This window comes from Chelon labrosus (assembly GCF_963514085.1).
Source record: "Chelon labrosus genome assembly, chromosome: 2".
NCBI lineage: Eukaryota > Metazoa > Chordata > Actinopteri > Mugiliformes > Mugilidae > Chelon > Chelon labrosus.
The window spans coordinates 11,014,307-11,027,061 of NC_140338.1; the positions used below are offsets into that span (position 1 = coordinate 11,014,307).

General features: G+C 43.7%; 1 protein-coding gene across 1 annotated transcript in view; it reads left to right on the forward strand.

Annotated features, from left to right (window-relative positions):
* Positions 1 to 12,755, forward strand: part of adgrl3.1 (adhesion G protein-coupled receptor L3.1) — a 96,308-nt gene that overhangs the window by 15,332 nt on the left and 68,221 nt on the right. The window contains exon 3 of the mRNA XM_084556912.1: positions 9,858 to 9,967. Within this exon, the coding sequence (XP_084413038.1) occupies positions 9,858 to 9,967 (110 nt within the window). The remainder of the gene's footprint in view (positions 1 to 9,857; positions 9,968 to 12,755) is intronic.

Sequence of the window (12,755 nt, forward strand, 5' to 3'; positions counted from 1 at the left end):
GGAGGGAAAAGTGTGCTTGTTCCTCCGTGGATGAGAAGACGCACGGTAGCATAATTGTTGCTAAGCTGTGTTCTTTAAGGGAAACACTTTTAATTCTTCTAAAGTGTTTATTCAAATATGATATACCAACAAAATAAGGTCATGGATTAAAACAATTAAGTTCGACTGATTTCATTATCACCTTGCTTCAAACATATTCAGCAGCCATACTGAAATCCGATTGTGTTGTCATATCATATATTATCTTAACAGTGTCACAGGCATTATGCAGACCTCAGAAATGTATGCACTGTTTCTTTTTTTTTTCCCCCTACATTTGCATATAAATGGTCCTCATGCAGAGAGAGAGAGAGAGAGAGAGAGGCTTGCGACGACTGCGCCCGATTTTTTAAGGATAATACTTTATCTGCTCACGTGCGCAGAATGCGGCCGACTTCGCCGAATTACTCGACTGCGGGTTGAAGGACGGGATTCGGATTCAGAATTTTGTTTACTTTTCTAGTACCCTTGACTTGAGCGGTTTGAGAGACATCTTTCTGTTTTTTTTTTTTTCTCCCCCCAGTCTGTCAGGATACAAAACCTATTGTGCATGCTTGAGAATGACAGGGAAACAATGAGGCGCCGTGCGTTTGACGGAAGTTGCACGCTGGACCATAATGGAGCGTTATATATAACCACACATATTGCGCAGCATATATATTGTGTTTTGTTATGTCAAAAAAAATGACACTTGATATTGTTAGATAGAGTAGGGAGAAGAAAAAGAAGAAGAGAGTGGCATCCTCCAGCCAAATATTAATAATGTAACACATTTCAAAGTTTATTGCCAGCAGGGAAAACAACATTATTTTACCTGTGCCTTGTCTGACAGGCTACTCGAGAACTGACAGAAAACACATTCAGGGGGCTGCGGTGGATTGTGTTACTGTTTGTGTGTATGTGTGTGGGGAGAAAAAGAAAAAAAAAAAAAAAAGACAAAGAGAAAGAGACACGTCTGTCAGATCTTTCATCGTAAGTGTGGTGCTGGCACAGGATGCGATGCATCTGCTCGACTATACCCCACGGTAGACACATATATATGTATACTGTACACAGGCGTCAGTCTTTTGCTCCCTCTCTCTTACCTCTGTCAATCACAAGCCCTGCATCGCTCTTCAATTACTCACAACACCCCAGCATCCCCTGCATCCTTCCACAGCTTCTGCCCTTTCCTTTCCTCTCCTCTCCTCTCCTCTCCTTCCGTCCATTCCCATCACTCCATCCGTACATCTCCCGCAACAGCCTTACTGTATATGTGTGCGTAACCACATCAGGGAGCTAATAAAGCAGAAATGAGGCCAGCAGCAGAGGAAGCTCACGCGTGTGTGAGAGAGGGAGAGGGGGAGAGAGTGGCCGGCTTAACAGCTTTTTATCCTGTAGTGAGATACAGTAACTGTGCTCTGTCTGCTGTCAAATGGGTTTCCTGAACTCCCGCAGGACATAAAGAGCCCCGCCAAATCATCTCTACCCCTTCCTTTTGTTATTTCCACAAACTGCCTTTTATTTTATGTTTTTCCAATTGCGGAACTCCCACTGCTTATTTTTATTTTTCCCCAGTTTGGGGATTCCAGATTAATTTCTTTTCACAATGAGCTACAAGCTTTTAATATCTTCTTTTATTTTTATTTTTTTTTGGTGGTGGTGGTGTTTTCTTTTTTAATATGGGAAATAGTTGAGGCTCAGTGCAATACTCTACTCAGGATAATTTGGGCTATTGATGCGCTGTAATTCATGTGCTATTATCCATACACCAATCAGCCATAACATTATGACAGGAGAAGTAAATAAAATTGACCATCTTGTGACAATACAATGTTCTGCTGGGAAACTTTTGCACCTGGCATTCATTCATGTGGACGTTACTTAGACATGTACCACCCACCTAGACCAGACCAGGCACCCCCACCCCATAGCAATGACACTCCTTGATGGCAGCAGCCATCCCCAGCAGGATGCAGCCTGACACAAGCAAAAACATGAAAACGAACATGAGGTGTTGACCTGGCCTCCAAATTCCCTATCTCCCAAACTGATCAAGTATCTGTGGGATGCACTGGAACAAGCCTGATCCGCAGAGGCCCCTCCCCTCAACCCATAGGACCCAAATGCCCCCACTCACAACATCCTGTTGCCAGACACCACAGGACACCCTCAGAAGGTCCATGTCCGTTCTCTGATGAGTCACAACTGTTTTGGAGGCACAAGGGAGACCTACACAATAATAGGAAGGTGGTCATAATGTTATGCCTGATTGGTGTGTATAATTTTTCTGGAGAAGAGTTTATTTGCAAAACATTTTTTTTTCTTCAAATTTCCTAAGTAAATTGAAATGACAGCAAACAGTGGGAAGAAACTGTGATAATTACAGAGACATAATCAACACCAAGAACGAACAGATTGTATATCTTGTATAAACAAAAGGCAAACATTGTCACAAGGTACACCTGAATGGGATTCAAATCTGACTTTTGTTTTACTTAAATTTTCGCTTCACAAAATTTCAGCTCGTCTCGAGCCATCCCAAACATCCCCCACCTTCAACTCCATTCACTGCCCAATTTTGGGATTATGTATCCCAACTGTCAAAACTAGAGGAAATGTTTATTTTTTTTTCCCCACACTGTTTTCTGCGAGTTACCTCACAGTGTGGGTGAACGAGCCGAGAAAAATAACATGGCGGCATTATGCGCACCGTGAGCCCATATTGCTTGTTCCGACCATTGCACAACTCTCAGAGGGAGCTCTACCAGGAGATTTCTCAGTATTCTGAACCATCGGTGTTCCTGCCGGTGCAAAGAGGGAAGCCAAAAGATGCTCGGTAATGCGCTTATACAACACGATTTTAATTAGACTGGAAGACAGCCCGAACTGCCCCTTCAAACAAACGTTTTGTTGGGGGAGGGGGGATGATAGTCTGGAGTCACTTTACTGGGAACCGATTATGACCTGGCAAAGATCTAACAGACCATTCAAATATTTTGGGCTCCATGTATGCGGTGATGGACAGAAGAATAACAGGAAGGTTGTACACACTCATCTGAGCTCTGTTGAGTTGATTTTGTAAACGACAAAATGGCTCTGATTGGTTGCGTGCAGAGGTTCTCTTTCCTCTGTATCGGACTATACCAGGCTAGATTGTGTTTCTGATGTGTAGAAATAGGAAAAAGTAACGTACCTTGGTTTAATCCATTATACATAATATTGATTAATTTAAGATTTTAGACATGAGTTGTTGTTATTAAGTGTCATCACTGTGAGGTATAGAGCCACAGCCATGGGTTGTATTTGAATTACGAGAACTTGATACCACAAGATTCAAAAAGGGCATCCTATTAATTCCTATGAAAATGTTTCCCAGAGAATCAAGCAGCATTGCTCTGTGAAGGTTCTCAGTCATTCAGGTCATGGTGTATCTAAAAACGTTGACGAAGGGCAACTGAGATTGTAGAGTTTCTTGTAGACGTTTCACCATCATCATCCAAGTAGCTTCTTCAGGTCTAAGGGACTGGTGGGGAGAACATCTGTGGGTGTAGCCCAGGGGTGCCCAATACGTCGATTGCGATTGACTAGTAGATTGCGATGGTAGTGCGCCATTGAAAAAATTATGTATCTGCTGTACCTCCAGAACAAACAGCAGAGACAAATGCTCATATTCTCAACTAGAGACTACTGTCTTTCTTAAAGGGACAGCATGATGTTTCTAGGTGCTGTGCAACAAATTTTATTCTTAGAAAATAAAAACAGCCCTGCGATGGACTGGCGAGCTGTCCAGGGTGTACCCCGCCTCTCGCCCAATGAGAGCTGGGATAGGCTCCAGCCGCCCCCACGACCCTTCACAGGACAAGCGGTTACAGAAGATGAATGAATGAATGAAAATAAAAACAAAGATGGACAGAGCTTTTAACACTGTAGCAACAATTAATATGAGTTAATATATATATTTTATGTGTAAAGACTTTGACTTGGTCATTGTAAAAGTAGTTCACAAGCCAAAAAAGTGTGGGCACCCCTGGTGTAGCCCATCAGACACTTAACGTAACTAGTGTCCGTTAATGTCCTCTTTCTCCAGTTAATGGTTCTCTAACGACCATTATCAACCAGAGGCTCCAATCTCTGCTACCGCTCTCTGTTTGAAAAGTGGAAAGTCGACATTGCCCCTGCTCCGTTTGGCTTCACCCTGCGCTTCAAGCCTGTTATGGTCATGGTGAACCCAAGTAGCGGAGGGTGTTTGCTTGCAGAGAACGTTTGAGGAACTGTGCTTGTGTCACTCTCCGATTGGTCGTCTCCTCAGTTGCATTGCCTCAAAGTTGACGTTAGCTCAACGCTTTACCCGTCAGTGATTTTCCATTTGCCTGTTGTGATTTCGCTGAATTTCATTAAAATTCAATGGTCTATTGTCGCAACATTGCTGGCGGTCGCTTCTTGTGCGTACTTAAGAGTCATTTTTGACAGCTTCAGTGTTCTTCCGTGGGATGCTTAGAATTTTCATGGACCACCATCTATCGTCTGTGTATTGTGTCTTCCGCGTTTGTTTGTGATATTCGCACACTAATTCAGAAAGTGCGCATGTGTCACGCGTGTTCACACACGGCCGCAGATGACTCAGGAGCCGCTCTGGAGTGGTTCGACTGCGTTCGAATGTTGATTCCAGAGGACTTTGCCGAGGCTTTGTGCGTCACCCGCTCTCAGACGCCTCTTTCAACTCACAAGGATTAGCTCCCAGCTCTCACTTGTTGTGTAATTATATAGTTCTTCAACGCACCTGCATCCGAGCGCACGCACGCACAGACAGACACACACACGCGCGGGCGGGCGCAATCAAGTATTTATTCCCCGCTTTACATCTGCTCGCAGCCGCACGCATGTGCTGGCACACGCGCATAAACACAGCCACACACATGCTCCGGCAGCCAGCCTCGTCAAATCATCAGTCGGTCGGTTGTGTTTATACGAGGGGATAGAGACGGAGAGACGGAGATGGAGTGAAGGGAGGTCTGCCAAACAAAGTGAAAAACATCAGAAGCAATAACAACAGCAGCACCCACTGCAGCATCGAAGCTTTCTCTTCCCCTGCCTGCCACAGCTCGGCTTTGTTAGTGAATAGTTTGTTTGTGTGTGTGTGTTTGTTGCACGTTGCAAGGAAGAAAGCCAGCGGGCAAGGCGGTATCCAGGCCACTGCCTTGTTTTGATGTGGTCATGCTAATTAAAAAAAAAAAAGAAAAAAAAAGGAGTTTTTCTGCCAACACCAAGAAAAAACACACAGGAAGCATATAAGGCCGTTTTGGGTTTCGAGAGAATAGGTTGCAAAGGTGTGTGTGCGTGGGGGTGTGTGTGCAGTGCATGTTCTGCATCTGCATTAGTCACGGGTCACAACGCAGAGAGGACGCCGAATTGTAATTTTTTGTTTTTATGTTTTGTTTGGCTGCTGGATAAACACGTTGGCAGGGAGGGAGAAGGAGACGGAGGTAGTGGGGACACGAGGGAGTCTTTTTTGGATCTGACTCAGACTACTGGCTCAGACAGAGCGGTGACGTCAGCCCGGGCTTCGCCGAGGACGCAGGACGCGAGGGAGAAACGGGGGGAGGCTGGAGATGACGCCCCCGGGGGAGGCAGGGATGAGAAAGGTATTAGGGAGGGGAGAGGAAGAGAGAGCGGCGGCGGCAATAAGAGGCCCACCACATATATCTGGGTGTGACTTCGGAAACGGCAGCTAAGTGGGTTTAAGACAGATAAACAGACGGAAAAAAACAGACAGCCAGAATGAGAGACAAAGAAGGAGGAACGGAGAGGAATAAATCCTTGGCGAGAAGACGGAAGACAAAGCCTGAAAAAAAGAAATTGGTTTATTATCTCGGCTTAGAGACTGTGGGGAGAAGCAAGAAGAAAGGTAGTGCAGACAGAAATAGTCAGAGAAACGAGGAGTGATAGCAGAGAGATATAGCACACAGGAGATTATGTCAAATCTTTGGTCTGTACCCTTTATTTAAAATACCAGTCAATAACCCTCTGTGCTTTATGACTCAGCCGTAAAAGTCCTGAGCTGCTTTTTATTATTATTTTTTTCCTCCCGTGTCATAAAGCAGGAATAAATACACAAATACACAAATCCGCATCCAGTTCAAAACTTAAATTTTCTCCCCTGCGCGCTCTCTAACCCATTTGCATCCGTCCTTTCTTCTCGCCCTCCCGCTCCCTGCACTCGTTTGAAAGATTGCGTTTCAGTTATTTATGGATTTCGTTGGGTTTGTACAATGACTTTTTAATAAAATGTGGTTTCACTGCCCAGTTCACTTGGATCTTTTTGTGTCAGATGTTTTAATATTTTTTTTATTTTTTTTATTTTTTTTTTGTACTTCTTCAGGGATGACATATTATTTTTTTATAAAGCCCCTAGACTTCTCGGTGCTGCCGGTGGTCAGGTTTCCTCTTCTTAAAGTCTGTGCGTGGAAATAATTAATCCTGCAAATCTGAGCCCGTGGCAGTGCTTGTGAATCGGTTCGCTCCGATTGCCAGAGTTGTGACGTTGGCGAACGAACCGAATCTATTGAACGGCTCTTTGAAACAAACGATGGGAACCAAAGTGTAATATGGGTCCGAGCTTTATGTTGTTGGTGGTATAGCATCTATGCTATGTTGAGCATAGATGCTATACTACTTCCGCCTCTCAAGCAGCTAATCCGAGTTCGATTCCTGGTTTAACGCAAAGGTCTTTACCGAATTTGCCATCCGATAAATAAAGTATCTATCGAGAATCAATATTCGCAAAATAATTCAGGTAGCCCACCAGTGGAATTTAGTTTAAATGAGTCTGATCCGCTTCTTACCCTAATTATTACTCCCAGTGATTAATTCCCAGATAAAACGAGTCAGTCTTTTGAACGACTCTTTAAAAGGAACTGATCCACAAGATCCGGCTCGCTTTTAAGAGCCGCAAATCCCATCTCTGCTGATCACTCGTCTCCCGGTGTGATGACTAGCGGACGCTTTAAACGTTTTAACGTGGTCCTCAAAGGGGGTAACGTGTTCTGATTCACCAGGACGGGCCAGTCAGTCGTGTCCGTTGGGTGGCGTTGGGAGCAAAGTTGTGGCGCCGTTGTGTCAGTTTTGTGTCATCCCCCCCTCCCCACCTCCACCACCGAGTCCACAACTTGCGCTGATGACAGGTGACCGATGATGAAGGCACCGGGGCAAGAAATTAAAAAGCACAGGGGCGAGAAAAAAGAAGCGAGGGAGAGGGGAGGGAAGATGGGTGGGTATTGTTATTAGAATATGACAGACGTCGCAACAGGGCGAGTTTTTCAACCTTTTAAACTCCGCTAACCCTTCACTTGGCCGCAGACACGCTGGACATCGGTGCCAATAAATGTCACAGTAAGTAGTGCTCTGTAGCCTACATTAGTCCTCTGTGCAATATGTGAATATTGAACTAAGAAATTAAATCAGCTCTCATACATTTTTCATTATGCAAATTCTTGAATGATACCGTAAGAAAGGAGACTTGAGGGGTTTCGCGCGCTCATTAAAAATATCTCAGTGGGCAAATCGGAATGTTTTTAATGTAAATGTCGTCTGTTTGACAGGTGTGCTGAGAGGGAAAGACAGCACAGTTTTACTAATTGAAAGGAAATATTCAGAGGAGAAGAGAGGCAGCTCATCGGCCTTCTCAAAATAGCCCCCTTCTCTTCTCGTGTGTCCTTTGTCCCTATTCTTGTACATAATACATTCACGTGATTTCAATAATTTATTTAAACCAGGAAGTGCCATTGAGATAAAGTGGCACTCCAGCGTTGGGTAGCATTTTATGTTATTGCGCATATCCATCATTGGAGTCTACGGGCTCCGATTTGTCGCCGCCCAACAAATCATCTCTGGTCGCGGAGGAGTGGCCGCTGCGGGTTCAGTTACATCTAAAAATGTCATGTGTGCATTTTTATAGATACACACAAGCCCTCACAGGCACGTAGTAACTATACGTAGTGCTCTGCCTTACATAACCTGTGTTAATAGGAGTTAGAAATACTTACTTTTTGTGTGTCAGATGAGAGGGCCCCCCTGATAATTAGAATTAATTATCTTGAGTCTGGGGCGAAATGCTCTTAAAGACATAGGTCGTCGTTCTCGCTGCTGTACGCGGCGCACTCACTCACACATACACAAGTGTCCTTGTGCCACGGCTCTTCAGCATCCATTGTCAGCCGCCTCGTGTACGAGTGAACTCAGCGATTCCATTACTGTAATGTTCACTCCAAGTCTACCAGTAAGGACACATTACAGGTTCTGCGGCCAACATAAAGGGTCCTTAAACACAGATGACTCTTGAGTGTCAGGGTGAATGTGGTGCATTATATCGGTGGATGCGATCCGTCTCATTCTATATTACATCACGTAACGTCAAGATCTTGCATTGCAGAGCGGCCTTGCACAAAATCTTTCCTTTTACTAAGGCCAGGGTGTTCGACTTTTTGTTGAACCAAGGCCTGTTCAGACTTTGCATTAAGATCAGATCTGGTTAGTCCGATCGCAGGTTGACCTGGCGTTAACATGCGTATCCAGATCCGATCTCAGTTTCATGCTCTGTGTACAAGTAAACACCAGTGTCATCTGGGGCGCAGTAGAACAGTACAACAGCTACTGTCTTTAATGGATCTCTACCGCTGCTCCATAACCGAGAACAGCGCTGTTTTATGTATGTGCCTTATGACTTCTTTACAAGAAAAGTTATTATTTATTGATCTCCACCCTGATGTTAGTTAGACCAGCATTATAACTCCAACCCTGGAAGTTTCCATATGCACCGTAATCTCCGGTTAGAAAAATAAATAAAGACACCGGTAAATGAGGAAGTACTTAACCACACAAGGCTGCTCATGCATCAACACGACCGCATCAATAATTAACAGAATCGCACTTGCGTACTCATACTCATACTTTTCATTTGTAAATTCTTACTTGAACGCATTTATTTTTTAGTTAACAGCTACAAGGACAGACTATTTTAAAAGGCTCCCATTACTAATGAAGACGATCGCCCAGATTGGATCTTAATGCGAGGTCTGAACAGGCCCTTAGATGTTGATTGAGCCGCACAATTATTTTGGAAGATGGTGCCACTTAAGCGTATTATTTTACACTTAATTTGGTTAATTTGACCTGATTTCCGTCAAGCTAAAGAATCACCTGTCTGTATGAAGCAATGCAGTTCACACTGTGCGGATAGGCTTTTAAATACTGTACAAACCGACATCCTTTACATTGAAGCTCTTGCCAAGAAAGTTCACGCGTTGCCTACTAAGCCGAGGTTAATTGCTTCGTATATTTTTTCATTCCATGCACCGGTAGTGATGCGTTTTATATTGAGCAGCAATGATTGAGCTGAAGAGGGAACTATGAGCAACTATGAATAAAGCAGGGAGTAAAAAAGAGTTATGAATGTAACTTGGGTTCTATGAATTGACCGTCTACGGGAGTCAGTGAGACAATACAGACACTTCATATCTTGAAAGCAATGAAAAGTTACTCAAGCTTCAGATAAAGAAACTCAATATTAAGAGGAAGAACAGTCTAAAGAAACAACAGCCAGTTGCCGTGGTTTTCTTCGTTGGAAAAAAAAGGGGGGCCGAGTAGCTGTAGACATACATCATTTCAGTGTGTCAACGGTGCTTGTGTAATGACTTTCCCTGGCGCAAAAGATCCACACTGTAGCTCTAATGAAGGTGCGGTATTCGTCTGAAATCAATGGAGCTAGATTCTTTAGATGCATTTGATTCTGTGCTCAACTAACATCTGCCACTTCACCCTTCTCCTCCTCCTTGTTGTAGATGCAACAACCGTACCCAGTGTGCGGTGGTGGCCGGCCCTGACGTCTTCCCCGACCCCTGCCCCGGCACGTACAAGTACCTGGAAGTCCAGTACGAGTGTGTCCCTTACAGTAAGCACTCTTCTTTTTCTGTTTTTTAAATCTCTATAATTCGCCTGTAATGCCAGAGCCACTAGTCGTCAGCAACTACGTTCATCCACATGAAACTGGTCCACACACATAATTTCGTGGTAACTAACAAAATGCGCTGCAGGAGTAAGCTTATACAGAACGTTATAATGACATCACTCCCTGGGAAAGTACGAGGGAGGAAGGAAGGAGAAGGAGGACAGGCTCAAATGTTGACAGATGGTGATATGACCTTTGACCAGGTGGTAACAGACTGCGAGGTCGTATTCGCTGGGGTGAAACATTCGTGGGACATGTTAACAAAATACCCCAGCAACTGTGAAACTTTACCAGCGTAGTGCTCCCCCCGCACCCAAAAAAAAAAAAAAAAAAAGAAATATATAAAAAATCTAGGTTACAGCTCACTGCATAATAAATGCATGAGGGATCAGCATGTGGAGACTTAGCGGATTAAAGGCAGCTTTTTTTGTCCTTGATGCTTATTTTACGCTACATTCCAGCTTAGAGGGTATGTCCAAAGGCAAAGGTAAAACGCAACTTCAGCGTCTTATTTAGGAAACGGCTGACTCTCAAGCCAATCCCCAAGTGATGCCTTTAACTCCACTGTTGTCCGTAGAGGTGGAATGATTTTGTTTTCAGACGCATTCCTCTTTTTTTTATTCCTATTAACACTCGTCAGCTGTATGTTTGGAAGAGACTGATCGGTACAGTTTTGAGAAGATATGCACTTTATCTGTCGAGAATAAATCACATTGTCGCAATCATTTCATGAGAACAGGTAAAACAGTGTAGTTACTTTTCTGTCATAACAGGCATCCACGTTTTGAATTATGCTAATGTTATTCTTATGAGAGTTACGCTCGATCGTTGAAACATGTCGAAGTGCAACACCTATAATCAAGTGAAAAGCCAGTTGTTGAAATAGTTTTCAAAGCTATAAACTGCAAATAAAATACACTTCCACCAAGAAAGGACACATTGTCCAGTTAGTATTTTAGGCACTGAACTGAGCAGAAGATGCAGACTAACTTTCTTAATCCAACAGCAGACTCTCATTATACAATGACAATATCCAAACATGACTTTCAGATGAAAATTGATGATAATTACCTTCTCTCGAAGACATTTTCTTTTTATATATGTATATGATCGTACATACAGGCTCACATAATGAACACACGCCAACTGTCATCCTAGTGGAGTACATAAACCATATGTTTTCAATAAAAATGCTAATTAGCTTCACACCACAGCACCGTCAGGTTAACACATTTTCTGTATGTGTGCGCGCATGAGAAACAGAAAGGTCGGGGGGGAAAAAACAACACAAGAGGCATCTGGGGTACATCAAGCCTCAGATGAAAATTGATGATCTCTTCTAGTCAGAAACGTTTTGTTCCCTTCTCCTTGAATCTGGATGTCTCCAACGCGGCTTGAAGGAAAGTGGATGTGAAACATGTATCCGTTTTTGTTCGCGTGTGATTCCGTGTGTCTCGCTGTTGACATGTTTTTGTTTGCCGTGAACGTTGCTGCGGTGGCGCAACGTCACGAGAGACCTGGAGACGTAGACCTGGAGAGTTTTAATTGGAGGATTTATTTCCTGCGTGTTTCCATCTCCAATTCATAGCTGTAAATCTAACCAAAATTAAAGGGGAATTACCGTTTTTTTCAACCTGGACCTTATTTCTGGCATAAAATACGATTGTTAACTCACCCATATAACTTTGGTGTAATTTGGAGACATTCGGACGATATTTAGATCTGTGTATATCCATATAGTGGGAGTGAATGGGGCACCGAAACGCAGCCTCTAAATAACGCATTATCTGCCGCGAAACTTGCTCATTTCACCAATATTTTGTTATGACACGCTAGTGCTATTCCCGTTGAGTCCGGATATTGTGATAATGTGTTATTTAGCAGCTGCGTTCCGGTGCCCCAGTCACTCCCACTATATGGATATACGCGGATCTAAGTATTGTCCGAATGACTCCAAATTACACCAAAGTTATATGGGTGAGTGAATGATTGTATTTTATGCCAGAAATAAGGTCCAGGTTGTAAAAAGTGGTAGTTCCCGTTTAATCCAATACGCACACCAAGCCTAATTTGTTCTAGAGAAATTTGAAATTCATCCGTTTCAAATGTGTTACAGAAACTTCTAGTTTAGGGTGTATAAAGTTTTTATTGACCTTCTCACCGTACGAAATGACGAAATGTTTGCGTCGGCTACGATAGATCCGAAAGAAATGTGTTGAATTTAGCTCGTAACCCCATCCCAAAGCCGTGCAGAACTCAAAGGCTCATCTCGAGTCTTTCTCAAACAACGTCTACCGCCCTGGCACCACCGTCCATACAGACGGCCAAGGTGATCTCCCCACACTGAAGCATTCAATTATGTCTGGCTAAACGGCTCTTGCCTGGCGTCTAGAATGACCAGCAGATTAAATAATAGGACTATCAGAGCCCTCTCTGGAGCAGATGGAAACACAACCTGATACCTGCTTAATGCCCCACCAGGCACGCACGCACACACTCGCACGGCGCACACATCCAGGCCTCACAAAAAAAAAAAAAAAACGAGCGTGTACCAGTGTACGCTTTCACTCTTCAAATCGAGACCTGTCTGCATGTTCCGTCTTTATCTTTGATATAACTGCCAGCCCGCTTGAAAATAGAGAACGATTTATTTCATGGATTCGCCACCGTAAGGAACACTGGCTTAGCAACAACCGAGTGCAAATGGATATGAGGCCCGTGCGGATCTGAT